Genomic DNA, 16,753 nt, shown 5'->3' with positions numbered 1-16,753 from the left:
CATACGCCTTCTTCACCACCCTGTCTACCTGTGTTGCCACTTTCAGGGAACTATGTACTTGCACCCCAAGGTCTCTCTGCTCAAGAACACTCCCCAGGGCCCTGCCATTCACTGTATATGTCCTGCCCTGGTTTAACTTCCCAAAATGCATCACTTCACACTTGTCTGCATTAAATTCCATTTGCCACTCCCTTGCCCACTTTCCCAGTTGATCTATATCCTGTTGTAATCTTAGACAACCTTCTTCACTGTCCACTATACCACCAATTTTGGTGTCATCTGCAAACTTACTAATCATGCCCCTTACATTCACATCCAAGTCATTAATATATATGACAAACAACAGAGGGCCCAGCACCGATCCCTGCGGCACACCACTGGTCACCGGCCTCCAATCTGAAAAGCAACCCTCCACTACAATGCCTCTGCCTCCTATCACCAAGCCAATTTTGTATCCAATTTGCTAGCTCACCCTGGATCCCATGTGTTCGAACCTTCTGGACTGGCCTTCCATGCGGGACCTTGTCAGAGGCCTTGCTAATGTAGACAACGTCCATCGCCCTGCCCTCGTCAATCCTCTTGGTCACCTCCTTGAAAAACTGAATCAAATTCGCGAGACATGATTTCCCACGCACAAAGCCATGCCGTCTATCCCTAATCGGACCATGCCTTTCCAGATGCATATAAATCCTGTCTCTCAGAATCCCTTCCAATAACTTTCTCACCACTGATGTAAGGCTCACCGGCCTGTAGCTCCCTGGCTTATCCCTGCTACCCTTCTTGAATAAAGACACAACATTAGCTATCCTCCAGTCTTCCAGTACCTCACCTGTGGCTAACGATGATACAAAAATCTCTGCCAGGGCCCCAGCAATCTCCTCCCTTGCTTCCCATAGCATCCTAGGATACATCTGGTCAGGCCCTGGGGATTTAATGCATTTTAATGCACTTCAAAACCTCCAACACCTCCTCCTTTTTAATGTTGGTATGCTCCAGGATATCACTGTTCCCTCCTTTGAACTCATTAGCTTCCATGACCTTCTCCACGGTAAACACGGACGAGAAATATTAATTTAAGACCTCGCCCATTTTCCATGGCTCCACACATAGATTGCCACACCGATCCTTAAGGGGACTTATTCTCTCCCTAGCTAACTTTTTACTCTTAATATACTTATAGAATCTTTTAGGATTCTCCTTTATCTTATCTACCAGGGAAATCTCATGGCCCCTTTTCGCCCTCCTAATTTCCTTCTTAAGTGTAGTCCTACATCCCCTATACTCCTCGAGGGACTCGCTCGATCCCAGCTGCCTATACCTGACCTATGCCTCCTTCTTTGTCCTGACCAGACCCTCAATATCCCTCGTCATCCAAGGTTCCCTAAACCTGCCAGCCTTGCCCTTCCATCTAACAGGAACATGCCGGCCCTGAACTCTTCCTATCTCACTTTTAGAAGCCTCCCACTTGCCAGACATCCCTTTACCTGTAAACAGCCTCTCCCATTCAACTTTTGAGAGTTCCTGTCTGATGCCATCAAAATTAGCCTTCCCCAATTTAGGACTTCAACCTGAGGACCAGTCCTATCCTTTTCCATAACTATCTTGAAGCTAATAGAGTTATGGTCACTAGTCCAAAGTGCTCCCCCACTGACACATCAACCACCTGCCCATCCTTATTTCCTAAGCGGAGGTCGAGGTCGCCCCTTCTCTAGTCGGGCCATCCACATACTGCTTCAGAAAACTATCCTGGACACACTTAACAAATTCTTCCCCATCTGATCCCTTAGCACTAAGGCAGTCCCAGTCGATATTTGGGAAGTTAAAATCACCTACTATTACAACCCTTTAATTCCTACACCTATCTGTGATTTCCCTACATATATGCTCCTCCACTTCCCTCTGACTACTGGGGGGCCTCATTGGGCAAAATTGTTGTGCAGCGTGATCCCTGAGGACCACATCTACTGCAGAATACCCAGGCACCTGAAGTATGCCTCTGCTATGCTCTCTGTTGGTCCACTGATTGATTGTTTCCTTTTGCAGCATTGCTCAGCTGGAATCCTGGAACATCACACAGGTTTCATTATCTACAGCTATTGGGATAGCCTTGACCTATGAGGATTCTTCCAGGAACTTGCCTTTCTGGCAAATTAAGGCACCGTGACAACTCATTGGGAAGCAGGCATGAAATTTTAAGAGAAGCTTACATTCTAGTGTTTAACTTTGCCCATTAGGATACATCCCATAAAATTGGGCTCATGCTATGCCTGATTTTCAGGTCATTTATTTAAATAGTTGAAAAATAATGTGTGATAAGTGCCTGAATTAACATTGTGTGCTCCTGAAGGCGGTGCTCAAGCATTGGAGGTACAAAGTCATATAATTCAGGGTATTAGAGATTGGAAAAAATACAAAATACAATTCAATATTGAAGGCTTAAAATAATGGTAAGCCTTTTATTCCTAAAGTATTAATTACCTTGGAAACAGTAGTTGCTGCAAATGCAGAAGTAAAAACTGACTGAACTGGTTCTCTTAATTTTTGTGGTCTTTGTTATTTTGCAGGGCTTGTGATACTGCTGTATATTGCATTTCAATGTTGTTATATTTGAGTTCCTTGGCATTAACTTTGTACTAAATTGTTTCTAAGGGCTTATTATGCCCAATGGGTGTGACTAATTTTCATCAATCTGATCTTACTCTGCAAAATTTGAATGTTTCCTCTCCATATACACGGTTGGCCAGTTTCAGCAGATAAGGTGTGTCAGGTTTGTTGATATAAGCCATCAATTCCTTGAATCTTGGATGGACATCCCACTCTATTGTGTCAAAATGTAGAACCTGTTATGAAAATAACATTTAAGATGAGAATCAAGAAGACTTAAGCCAAAATATATTTATCTGACCATATATTTAGAATATAAGAACATAAGAAATAGGAGCAGGAGTAGGCCATTCGGCCCCTCAAGCCTGCCCACCATTCAATAAGATCATGGCTGATCTGCCCCACGCCTCAACTCCACTTTTGTGCCAGCTCCTCATAGCCTTCAACGCCCCCGATATTTCAAAAATCTATCTACCTCCTCTTTAAATACTTTCAGTGATCTGGTCCCCACAACTCTCTGGGGTAGAGAATTCCAGACATTCACTACTCTCTGACAGAAGAAATTGCTTCGCATCTCAGTTTTAAATGAGTGTCCCCTTATTGTGTAACTATGTCCCCAGTTCGAGATTCCCCCACCAGTAGAAACATCTTCTCAACATCTACCCTATCAAGCCCCCTCAGAATCTTGTACGTTTCAATAAGATCACCCCTCATTCTTATAAACTCCATTGAATAAAGGCCTAACCTGTTTAGCCGTTCTTGATAAGTCAAGTTGTAACAAGACTTCCCTATATTTAAACTCCAACCCCCTGGCAAGAAAGGCCAAAATTTGTCTTCTTAATTATTTGCTGCACCTGAATGCTATCTTTTTGTGTTTCATGCACAAGAACACCCAGATCCTTCTGTGCTGCACTTTTTTGAAGTCTCTCTCCACTTAAATAATAGTCTGTTTTTTGATTCTTCCTAGCAAAGTGCATGACCTCACACTTTCCTACATTAAACTCTATCGGCCAAGTTTTTGCCCACTCATTCAACCTACTTAACTTCAGTTAGGCCACACTTAGAATATTGCTTGCAATTCTGGTCACCACACTACCAGAAGGACGTGGAGGCTTTGGAGAGGGTACAGAAGAGGTTTACCAGGATGTTGCCTGGTCTGGAGGGCATTAGCTATGAGGAGAGGTTGGATAGACTCGGATTGTTTTCACTGGAACGACGGAGGTGGAGGGGCAACATGATAGAGGTTTACAAAGTTATAAGCGGCATGGACAGAGTGGATAGTCAGAAGCTTTTTCCCAGGGTGGAAGAATCAGTTACTAGGGGACATGGGTTTAAGGTGAGAGGGGCAAAGTTTAGAGGGGATGTGCGAGGCAAGTTCTTTACACAGAGGGTGATGAGTGCCTGGAACTTGTTGTCGGGGGAGGTGGTGGAAGCAGGTACAATAGCGACGTTTAAGAGGCATCTTGACAAATACATGAATAGGATGGGAATAGAGGGATACGGACCCCGGAAGTGCAGAAGGTTTTAGTTTAGGCAGGCGTCAAGATCGGCACAGGCTTGGAGGGCCGAATGGCCTGTTCCTGTGCTGTACTGTTCTTTGTTCTTTGTTCTATTGCCTTCCCACCTATTTTTGTATCATCAGCAAATGTGGATATATTACACTCTGCCCCCTCCTCCAAGTCATTAATTCTTTCTTTCTTTTCTTTTGGGCCTCCTTATCTCGAGAGACAATGGATACGCGCCTGGAGGTGGTCAGTGGTTTGTGAAGCAGCGCCTGGAGTGGCTATAAAGGCCAATTCTGGAGTGACAGGCTCTTCCACAGGTGCTGCAGAGAAATTTGTTTGTTGGGGCTGTTGCACAGTTGGCTCTCCCCTTGCGCCTCTGTCTTTTTTCCTGCCAACTACTAAGTCTCTTCGACTCGCCACAATTTAGCCCTGTCTTTATGGCTGCCCGCCAGCTCTGGCGAATGCTGGCAACTGACTCCCACGACTTGTGATCAATGTCACACGATTTCATGTCGCGTTTGCAGACGTCTTTATAACGGAGACATGGACGGCCGGTGGGTCTGATACCAGTGGCGAGCTCGCTGTACAATGTGTCTTTGGGGATCCTGCCATCTTCCATGCGGCTCACATGGCCAAGCCATCTCAAGCGCCGCTGACTCAGTAGTGTGTATAAGCTGGGGGTGTTGGCCGCTTCAAGGACTTCTGTGTTGGAGATATAGTCCTGCCACCTGATGCCAAGTATTCTCCGAAGGCAGCGAAGATGGAATGAATTGAGACGTCGCTCTTGGCTGGCATACGTTGTCCAGGCCTCGCTGCCGTAGAGCAAGGTACTGAGGACACAGGCCTGATACACTCGGACTTTTGTGTTCCGTGTCAGTGCGCCATTTTCCCACACTCTCTTGGCCAGTCTGGATATAGCAGTGGAAGCCTTACCCATGCGCTTGTTGATTTCTGCATCTAGAGACAGGTTACTGGTGATAGTTGAGCCTAGGTAGGTGAACTCTTGAACCACTTCCAGAGCGTGGTCGCCAATATTGATGGATGGAGCATTTCTGACATCCTGCCCCATGATGTTCGTTTTCTTGAGGCTGATGGTTAGGCCAAATTCATTGCAGGCAGACGCAAACCTGTCGATGAGACTCTGCAGGCATTCTTCAGTGTGAGATGTTAAAGCAGCATCGTCAGCAAAGAGGAGTTCTCTGATGAGGACTTTCCGTACTTTGGACTTCGCTCTTAGACGGGCAAGGTTGAACAACCTGCCCCCTGATCTTGTGTGGAGGAAAATTCCTTCTTCAGAGGATTTGAACGCATGTGAAAGCAGCAGGGAGAAGAAAATCCCAAAAAGTGTGGGTGCGAGAACACAGCCCTGTTTCACACCACTCAGGATAGGAAAGGGCTCTGATGAGGAGCCACCATGTTGAATTGTGCCTTTCATATTGTCATGGAATGAGGTGATGATACTTAGTAGCTTTGGTGGACATCCGATCTTTTCTAGTAGTCTGAAGAGACCACGTCTGCTGACGAGGTCAAAGGCTTTGGTGAGATCAATGAAAGCAATGTAGAGGGGCATCTGTTGTTCATGGCATTTCTCCTGTATCTGACGAAGGGAGAACAGCATGTCAATAGTCGATCTCTCTGCACGAAAGCCACACTGTGCCTCAGGGTAAACGCGCTCGGCCAGCTTCTGGAGCCTGTTCAGAGCGACTCGAGCAAAGACTTTCCCCACTATGCTGAGCAGGGAGATTCCACGGTAGTTGTTGCAGTCACCGCGGTCACCTTTGTTTTTATAGAGGGTGATGATGTTGGCATCGCGCATGTCCTGGGGTACTGCTCCCTCGTCCCAGCACAGGCATAGCAGTTCATGTAGTGCTGAGAGTATAGCAGGCTTGGCACTCTTGATTATTTCAGGGGTAATGCTGTCCTTCCCAGGGGCTTTTCCGCTGGCTAGGGAATCAATGGCATCACTGAGTTCCGATTTGGTTGGCTGTATGTCCAGCTCATCCATGACTGGTAGAGGCTGGGCTGCATTGAGGGCAGTCTCAGTGACAGCATTCTCCCTGGAGTACAGTTCTAGGTAGTGCTCAACCCAGCGGTCCATCTGTTTGCGTTGGTCAGTGATTATGTCCCCCGATTTAGATTTGAGGGGGGTGATCTTCTTGATGGTTGGCCCAAGAGCTCTCTTCATGCCATCATACATTCCTCTGATGTTTCCGGTGTCTGAGGCCAGCTGAATATGGCTGCATAGGTGTTGCCAGTAGTCGTTTGCGCAACGCCTAGCTGTTCTTTGTGCAGTACTTCTGGCTGCTTTAAGTGCTGCGGATGTTAAATCGCTGGGGGCTTTCTTGTAGTTCAAAAGTGCAATGCGCTTAGCGGCTATGACAGGTTCCAGCTCTTCATTATGAGATTGAAACCAGTCTGCATTTCTCTTCGCACTTTTGCCGTAGGTGGTCAAAGCTGACTCATAGATGGCGTCTCTGATGTGGGCCCACTTGGTCTCAGCATCCCCTGTGGGAGTGTTTTGAAGGGCTGTTACAAGTGAATTTAGAAATTTTTGTAACAGCTGTGGGTGAGAAATTCTGCTCGTGTTGATGCGCGGGTGGCCCTTCTGCTTGGAATGATGCAACTTCTTTGGTCTGAGTCTAACCTTGCTGCACACCAGGGAGTGGTCGGTGTCGCAGTCCGCACTGTGGAAGCTGCGTGTGATTTGAACACTGTTTAAGGCGGCTCGCCTTGTGACAATGAGGTCTAGCTGGTGCCAACGACGTGATCTTGGGTGCCTCCATGAAACCTGGTGACAGGGTTTAGTGTGAAAGAACGAGTTGGTGATGCAGAGGTTATGATAGGTACACAACTCAAGCAGTCTCTGCCCGTTCTCATTCATCCTTCCAACGCCATAGCGCCCAAGGCAGGAGGGCCATGAGTCATGGTCGGCCCCAACCCTGGCATTAAAGTCCCCCAGCAGGAATAGGTGTTCGGTGTTGGGGATGCTGCTAATGATGTTATGGAGTTGTTCATAGAACTGGTCTTTAGCTTCAGGTGCGGAGCAGAGTGTTGGAGCATAGATGCTGAGTAGGTGTACTGGACCAGAGGTGGTGAGCAGTCGGATGGACAGTATGCGTTCTGAGCCATTTGAGGGAGGCTCTATCATGCTGAGCAAGGAGTTTCTGATGGCGAAGCCCACTCCATGCTGTCTTGGTTCTTCAGGATCCCTGCCCTGCCAGAAGAAGGTGTAGTCTTGCTCTGCTAGAGAGCCACTCGCGGGGAGGCGAGTCTCCTGAAGTGCTGCAATGTCCACATTGAATCTACTGAGCTCGTTGTTAATGATGGCGGTCTTCCGAGAATCGTTGATTTGTGTAAGGTCTTCCGACAGGCCAGGACACATAGTTCTGACGTTCCAGCTTGCAAAGCGAAGGGCTGGTACCTTCTTTCCTTTTTTCATGTTGTTTGGTGCGGTGTATCAGTCCACCTTTCGGGCAATGACCCTGAGCTCCAAGCACCCATTGAAGCAGGCAGACTGTGGCGGGACAGAACCTTATTGACCGGGGGCTGCCCGGTTTGAGGCGGGCGGTAGCTGTCCAGTGAGGTGCAATGACCTCTCCCACCGACAAAGGCAACCCGTGGCGCCCAGTTTCTACGCCAATTTATCTGGACTTATAACCCGTAACTGCTGCCTTCCGTGTTGTTTTAGTCGCTGTGAGGCAACTATGGAGTGACCTCTCCATGGCGCATGCCTGGGCAAATTTATGGAGGTTGAGAGTTGCCCAGTCGTCAAAACCCCCCTCTCGGCCTTTCTGGTGGGGTCCAAAAGAGTGCAGGACACGACGTTTGGCACCAGTATGGCTGCAGGAACTGCCGGAAACATGCCAAAGGTGACACATGACCGCCTACGGGGTTCCGCTCCGGATTTTCTGTTAGGGTTTACTCCCTTAGCCTTGGTCTCTCCCGAGACGCCCACAAGGCAGTGGGGTTGTTGGGGCCCCTACACAGGTGTAGGATGGTGCCGGTGGGAGGAGGGGATGCAAGGGGGAGGGGTAGAGGGAGGGGGTGGGGGTGGGGGGGGGTGCAGGGGAAGGGGGTGCGGGGTGAAGATGGTGCGAGGGGGGGCGGGCTGGGACGGGGTTGTGAGGGGGTGAGCTGAGAGGGTGGAGCAGGGAAGGGGACGGGGGTGGGGGGGGGGGTGGAAGGGGGGTAAAGGCGGGGGAGGGGGGGTGGAATCTGGTGCAGGTAATAAGCCATTTCCTCAGTGCCCACCATCGACGTCCGGAAAGCTCATCCACGTCCTTCGGGAGGGGAAGCATCATTTGGCAGACTTAGAGGTGATTACATTTGCTAAGGGTTTTTTTTTTTTTGCAGTGGTTTAAATAAAGGCATGCAGCATTGCCGACAGTGCGCTGCAGATGCTCTCCGAGCCATCTCCCGCGGGCGCTTTGAAGTTGCGGCCGGGGGGGCCGTTCGTGGATGTTTTGGGTGTTCGGGGCACCTTTTCACAGGACTTCTCTCGGGTCCCGCAGCTCCTTCTTCACCTCAATGGACTTACCGCACGCCGTGGCTGCAGACACTCTGGACTGTGAAGACAGCAGGATCGGAGATTGAAGTATCGGCAGCTGTGCTCGTCAGTTTCATCCGGATCAATTTCATTGAGAAAACAAAGAGCAGGTGTGGCTGGGGGAGGGCAGTGGGCCCAGGTAACATACACTAAACTAACTGTTAACTTTTAGATAGGGCTAAAATGAACTGATTTAAAGAGCCAGGGGAATTTAAACAGTTTAAGAGGGCAGATTGGGGGAGAAAACGTTAGGGATGGGAGCAGATGGTCATTAATACAGATAGTAAATAATTGAGGCCCTGGGACTGATCCTTGTGGCACTTCATTTGTTACGTCTTTCCAACCTGAAAAAGACCCATTAATCCCGACTCTCTGTCTTCTGTGAGTTAACCAATCCTCAATCCATGCTAATACATTACCCCCAATACCGTGAGCTCCTATCTTGTGCAAATAATCTTTTATGTGACACCTTATCGAATGCCTTCTGGAAATCTAAATACACAACATCTACTGGTTCTCATTTATCAACTTTGCTGGCTATATCCTCAAAGAACTCTAGCAAATTTGTCAAACATGATTTCCCTTTCACAAAACCATGTTGACTCTGTTTGATTGTGTTAAGCTTTTCTAAATGTCCTGCTATTTTTTGCTTAATAACGGACTCTAGCATTTTCCCAACGACCGATGTTCGGCTAACTGGCCTATAGTTTCCTGCTTTTTTGTCTCCCTCCCTTCTTGGACAGGGGCGTCACATTAGCAATTTTCCAGTCCACTGGGACCCTCCGGAATCCAGTGAGTTCTGGAATATTTCGACCAATGCCTCCACTATCTCTGCGGCCACTTCCTTTAAAACCCTTGCATGTAGGCCATCAGGTCCTGGCGGCTTGTCTGCCTTTAGTCCCATTAGTTTGTTAAATACTTTGTCTCTTGTGATAGAGACTGTTACAAGATCCTTCCTCCCATTAGCTCCTTGCTTATCTGATATCTGTGGGATGTTTATAGTGTCCTCCACCGTGAAGACCGATGCAAAGTATTAGTTTAAATTATCTGCCATTTCCCTGTTCCCCGTTGTCAATTCTCCAGTTGCATCCTCCAAGAGTCCCATGCTCACTTTAGCTACTCTCTTTTTATATACCCGTAGAAGCTCTTGCTGTTTGCTTTTATATTTCTTGCCAGTTTACTTTCATAATCAATTTTCTCCCTCTTTATTAGCTTTTTAGTCATCCGCTGCTGGTTCCGAAAAAAATTCCCAAACCTCTGGCCTACCACTAGTTTTCGCCACTTTGTATGCCTTAGTTTTTGATAGGATACCCTCTTTGACTGCCTTTGTGAACCAAGGGTGGTTCATCCTTCCCATCGAGTCCTTTTTGACTGGGATAAATTTTTGCTGAGCATTATGAAATATCTGCTTAAATGTCTGCCACTGCTCATCCACTGACCTTCCCCTGAGTCTATTTTTCCAGCCCGCTTTAGACAACTCTTTCTTCAGACTTCTGTAACTGCCCTTGTTTAAATTGAGGACACTGGTTTGAGACCCGAGTTGCTCGCCCTCAAATTGAATTTGAAATTCTACCATGTTGTGATCGCTACCCCCTAGAGGATCCTTAACTACGATATCTCTTACTAATCCTACCTCATTACACATTACTCGACCCAAAATAGCCTGTTCCCTGGTAGGTTCTGCAACGTATTGCTCTAAGTAACAATCCCTGATGCACTCTATAAATTCATCTTCCATGTTACCTCTGCCAATCCGATTTGTCCAGTCAATGTGCAGATTAAAATCACCCATGACAATTGTAGCGCCCTTCTTACACGCCTCCATTATTTCCCGATTTATACTTTGTCCTACAGTGAGGCAACTCTTCGGGGGCCAATAGACGACTCCCACCCGTGACTTCTTCCCCTTGCTATTCCTTATTTCCACCCAAACTGATTCCATATCACGATCTATTGCACCTATATCACTACTCACCACCGCACTGATACCTTTCTTTATTAACAAAGCTACCCCACCTCTTTTTCCTTTTTGCCTATTTTTCCAGAACGTCAAATACCCTTGAATATTGAGTTCCCAGTCTTGGTCACCCAACAACCACGTCTCGATAATAGCTATCAAGTGATACATATTCATTTCTATTTGTGCCGTCAACTCATCTATCTTGTTATAAATGCTGTGTGCATTCAGATAAAGAGCCTTACGCTTTGATTTTTTTACCATTATTACTCATTCTGGTTCTAATATCTGCTGCACTCTTCTGTTTATATTTTCTGCCCCTTCCTGTCATACTTTGATTACCGTGCGCCTCTTCACTACCCTGCACCTCTGCTCTCTCGTTTCTTTTTGATTTTTTAAACTTCCCTTCAATTGAATCCACCTCCCACGAATTAATTTTAAGTCCTATCTACAACCCTAGTTATACAATTCGCCAGGACACTGGTCCCGGCATGGTTCAAATGGAGCCCGCCCCAATGGAACAGCTCTCTCCTTCCCCAGTACTGGTGCCAGTGCCCCATGAATTGGAACCCATTTGTCCCACACCAATCTTTGAGCTAGTTGGCAAGCTGACTAGCTGAGTCTATAAAATGGGCAGATTACCCTGTTCCTGTACTTGGGTGCATTGGATCAGACATATGTTTGAGCAAATTTCTTGCAGCTAATTAGGACAAATATATTCATGAATGAGCAACAAATTTGTCTGAAGAGGTAGGGAATAAGTGAATCAAATGTGAAGCAAACTTGCGGGGGGGAGGTGGGGGGGACATAAAACAGCGTTGACGAACTACCAAATGAGAAAGCAATCAAATCAAATAGAAGCACATCAGCAAAGTCTACCAGTAAAAGGAATAAAAGGAACCAATTAAACAGCTTCAAATATTTTTACTAAATCCTTTTGGTTTTCTACACTAAAATGGCATATTGCTACTGGAAACAAAGGCCTGGATTTCACGGTCAGCAGCAAAGTGACTGTGCAGACCACTGACTTCAAAGAAGGCTGCCTAACAACAATAACTATTTGTATTTATATAGCATGTTTAAGGTAATAATAAGTCCCAAGGTGCTTCAAAGCAAAAATTTGACACCAAGACACTTATTTATTTTATTTAGAGATACAGCACTGAAACAGGCCCTTCGGCCCACCGAATCTGTGCCGACCAACAAGCACCCATTTATACTAATTCGACACTAATCCCATATTCCTACCACATCCCCACCTGTCCCTATATTCCCTTACCACCTACCTATACTAGGGGCAATTTATAATGGCCAATTTACCCATCAACCTGCAAGTCTTTGGCATGTGGGAGGAAACCGGAGCACCCGGAGGAAACCCACGCACACACAGGGAGAACTTGCAAACTCCACACAGGCAGTACCCAGAACTGAACCCGGGTCGCTGGAGCTGTGAGGCTGCAGTGCTAACCACTGCGACATTATGCCGCCCCACTTAAGGCAATACTAGGGCAGAAAGCCAAAAGTTTGCACTCTCCATGCCCAAGTTTTTGCTATTTTTAAAAAATAAATTCTTCAACTGCCAAACAAATGAACCCTCCAGCAGTGTTCTCCCTAGAACCATCACTAACAGTTCAAGAGAATCCCAGTATGCACCTGTGCAAAAAATCTCTAAAGTGAAAGCTCTCAGTATCGATTGGTATGACAATTTGCAGGTAATCTGTGCACTAATCTAAAATAACAGACCGAAATAACTATGCAGTTGATTTTAGTTTTTGGGCAACCTACTGGTAGACCGTGCCAGAAGCCTGCCCATTCCAGAGACAAAGCGTTGTGTGCTGGTAATTTTGCACGACCAGTCAGAGTGCAGGGATGCCGCATGTTACTGCCTCTAGCCTATTTTCAGGAAGGCGGGTTCTGCAGGGGTGATGAGCCAATGGTGGGTAGCCAATTAGGCCAATTCAAGTGCCAATTGAGGGCACTCATCACACACAGTTTGGATTTTCAAGACACTGGACAGGCCTCCCAATGTGGCTGGAACCTGTAGATGGCATGGTGGTGGCCTCCTGGCAGCAGACCAGAGGGCCAGAGGCACATCCTGCAAAGCAGCCTAGCATAGATCACTAGAGTGCAAGGGCCAGAGCTGTGACCACAGGCCATCCTGTGGGGGGGTTCCCTCTTCGCAATGGTGGCCTGGTAGCTGTGGCCACAGTATATTTTGAAACATTCATAAGTTTTCAGAGGGTGCCTACATCTTGAGAGACCTTCTCGGCCTCCCACCTACAGCAGCAGCACCCAACTTTCATGATGGGGCTGCTGGACACTCAGAGCCTTGGGCGCTCCCTTTAGCCCTCCCAGCTGCAGAGCCTGCCCTCTGTCCATAATTGGACAGGACTCCCAGAAGTGGCCTGTTAATTTGCCAGCTCCTCGAAAATCTCCTCCAGGGTCCCACCACAGCTTCTGGGCTCCCGACCTGGAATTCAGCCCGGCATCGGGCTTGGGAACCTGGAACTAAAATTCAGTCCAACGAGTCCAGAGCCAATTTGAGGCCCTGGGCTGATTTAAGTGGCACAGGTGAGCTGCAAGGTTCCAATGAGTGTTGGGGGCGGGGCGGGGGGGGGAGGGTTCACATGCTGATCCGCAATTCAATCAACTTCAAAAGCCACTTGTGATATATATTCCATATTCTAATAACAGATTGTGTGAAAACATTCTTCTAATTTTTCCTATGACACCAATTTACCAACTAGTAGAAAAGGCAAGAATAATATGCATTTATATAGCACCTTTTACATACAAAATTGTGCAAGGAGATTCACAGAAGCGGAATCAAAAAATTGGATGCTGAACCAAAGAACAAGCTATCAGTTGGGATAACCAAAAGCTTCATTAAAGAGGTGGGATTTAGCAAGGGTCTTAAAGGACTAGAGGGAGATAGAGAGGCAGAGGGGTTTAGGAAGAGAATTCAAGAATATGGGGTTAAGGAAGCTGAAGGCAATAATAGGGCAAAGGGAAGGATTCACAAAAGGCCAGAGTCAAAGTAACAGAGAATTCAGGGGGTCTTTGGAACTGCAGAAGATTACACAACTTGAAAGGAGGGAGGGTCAAGGCCATAAAGGGATTGAAACACAAGGATAAGAATTTTAAATTAGAGGCATTGCGAAACGGGGAGCCAACACACATCAGGAAAAACAGGAACCATGGGTATGTGAAGCCTGGTGCAGGATATAATATAGGCAGCAGAGTTTGGTGTTAACTAAAGTTTGCAGAGAATGAAGAATGGGAGACTGGCCAGAATACCATTGGAATCATTGAGTCTGGAGTCAAGGCACAGATAGGAGTTTCATCAGCAGATGGGCTGAGTTTGGGTGAAGACGGGTGATGTTACAGAGGTGGAACTGGGTAGTCTTTGTCATGAAGATATAAAGTTGAAATCTTAACTTGGGGTTCAATCGGATGCTGAGCTTGTAAAAATCTGGTTCAGTCTGAGACAGTCACTTGGGAGAGGGAAGTAATTGGTCGTACAGGTACGAAGTTTATGAGGGTATAAATGACTGCTTCAGTCTTTTCAATGTTTCACCTGAGGAAATTTGCAGCTCATCCATGACTGGAAGTTGGACAAGCAGTGTGACAATATGGAAACAGCTGAGAGAGATGGTGGAGGGTTAGATCTCAGTGTCATTCATGTGCTGCACAGTCAGAGGTGCTGTCTTTCAGATGAGACGTTAAACAAAGGCCCCATCTGCCTGCTCAAGAGTATGTAAAAGATCCCATGGCACTATTTTGAAAAAGAGCAGCTGGAGCTACCCCCAGTGTCCTGACCGATATTTATCCCTCAATAAACATCACAAAAACAGATTATCTTGTTATTTTCACATTGCTGTTTGTGGGTGTTTGGTGTGTGCAAATTGGCTGCCACGTTTCCTACATTACAACAGTGACTACACTTCAAAAGTATTTCATTGGCTGTGAAGTGCTTTGAGACATCAAGTGGTAGTGAAAGGTGCTATATAAATGCAAGTCTTCTTTTTTTCTTTTATGTGGAAATTGATCCCATTTCTATAGGTGATGTTGCAAGGGGCATCACGTAGATGCAGAAGAGGAGGGAGTCAAGGATAGATCCTTGGTGGGCTTGAGATGCAACAATCTGAAGACAGAAAGAGAACCCATTGTTGGAGATTGCCTGGCTATGATCAGATTGGTAAAAGTGGAACCAAGCATGGGAATTCTCATAGATCTGAACGTCGGAGGAGAGGTCTTGCAGAAGCTGGTGCGGTCGAGTGTGTCAAAGAGTGCAGAGCAGTTGAGGATAATGAGAAGCAGTCATGCACCACAATCACAAAGGATTTTTTTATTCATTCACGGGATGCGAGTATCGCTGGCAAGGCCAGCATTTATTGCCCATCCCTATTTGCCCTTGAGAAGGTGATGGTGAGCCAACTTCTTGAACTGCTGCAGTCTGTGGTGTACGTACACCCACAGTACTTTTAGGAAGGGAGTTCCAGGTTTTTGACGCAGTGACAGTGAAGGAGTGGTGATATAGTTCCAAGACAGGATGATGTGTGACTTGGAAGGGAACCTGGAGGTGCGACTGCTCCCATGCGTCTGCTGCCCTTGTCCTTCTAGCTGATGGAGGTCGCAGATTTGGAAAGTGCTGTCAAAGGAGGCTTGGCGAGTTTCTGCGGTGCATCTTTTAGATGGTGCACACTGCTGCCACTGCGCGCCGGTGTTAGAACAAGTGAATATTTAAGTAGGTGGGTAGGGTGCCGATCAAGTGGGCTGCTTTGTCTTGGATGGTGTCGAGCTTCTTGAGTGTCGTTAAAGCTGCACCCATCCGGGCAAGTGGAGAGTATTCCATCACACTCCTAACTTATGCCTTGGGGACAGGGTTTGGGGAGTCAGGTAATGAGCTATGAGCCACAGAATTCCCAGCCTCAGACCTGCTCTTGTAGCCACAGTATTTATATGGTTGGTCCAGTTAAGTTTCTGGTCAATGGTGACCCCCAGGATGTTAATGGGGGTGTTCAGTGATGATAATGTAGATGAACATCACGGACAGATGGTTACATTCTCTCTTGTTGGAGATGGGCACTTATGTGGTGGAAATGTTACTTGGCACTTATCACCCTAAGCCTGAATGTTGTGCAGGTCTTGTTGCATGTGGGCACAGACTGCTTCAGTATCTGAACAGTCACAAATGGTATTGTGCAATCATCAGAGAGCATTCCCACTTTAGATCTTATGATGGAGGGAAGGCTTTGATGAAGCAGCTGAAGATGGTGGGGCCTTGGACACAACCCTGAGGAACGCCTGCAGCCATGTCCTGAGGCTGAGATGATTGGCTTCCAACAACCACACCATCTTCCTTTGTGCTAGGTATGATTCCAACCAGTGGAGGGTTTTCCCTCCGATTCCCATTGACTTCAATTTTGCTAGGGCTCCTTGATGCCATACTCATTCAAATGCTGCCTTGATGTCAGGGGCAGTAACTCTCACCTCACCTCTGGAACTCAGCTCTTTTGTCCATGTTTGAACCAAGGCTGTAATAAGGTGTTGAGTTGAGTGGCCGTGATCTACTCAAAACTGCATCGTTAAGCAGGGTGTTGCTGAGTAAGCTGCTTGATAGCACTGTCAATGACATCTTCCATCACTTTGCTGATGATTGAGAGTAGACTGATGGGGTGGTGTTACTATCAGGTGAGAAAAAGGTATGGGGTTCCCTTTCAGCCTTCACCTGGTCTTACTGTAACAGGTTTTAATTTTAAACACACTGTGTTTTTAGCTCCCCCTTGGTGAATCCTTGTTCACCACTTTCCAATTATAAGGCAAAGAAATGAACCAAACAGGCTTTCTTAGATTTAAAGAAGAATTCGGTTGACACCTACGGATAGATGATGCGCCCACACTAGCATGCATACGCGATACACACATGCAAATACAGACAGAAAAGAGCAGAAGACAAATTAAAGTGGAAAGGTTTGAGGCAATATCTGAAGAGTTCTTCGAGCTCACTGTAAAGTCCTTGTTTGTAGGTGGATCTTGCTTTCCGTTCGGGCCCAGTATTCTTCTTAAACCTTGTTCACTGTAGGAGACTTTTCTCTCTTGGGGTTCATGTGTCTTCAGTGGGTTTTTGGAGTTCCGTGA

General features: G+C 46.8%; 1 protein-coding gene across 1 annotated transcript in view; it reads right to left on the bottom strand.

The window, feature by feature from the left end:
• The window catches only part of LOC137380606 (leukocyte elastase inhibitor-like), a 63,385-nt gene that overhangs the window by 25,099 nt on the left and 21,533 nt on the right, over positions 1-16,753 (bottom strand). Inside the window, exon 3 of the mRNA XM_068052690.1 lies at positions 2,700-2,840. Coding sequence (XP_067908791.1) covers positions 2,700-2,840 — 141 coding nt within the window. The remainder of the gene's footprint in view (positions 1-2,699; positions 2,841-16,753) is intronic.

Source organism: Heterodontus francisci, chromosome 2, assembly GCF_036365525.1.
Source record: "Heterodontus francisci isolate sHetFra1 chromosome 2, sHetFra1.hap1, whole genome shotgun sequence".
NCBI lineage: Eukaryota > Metazoa > Chordata > Chondrichthyes > Heterodontiformes > Heterodontidae > Heterodontus > Heterodontus francisci.
The sequence above is the reverse complement of the archived record's forward strand: the minus strand, read 5'-3'. Positions and strand labels throughout refer to the sequence as shown.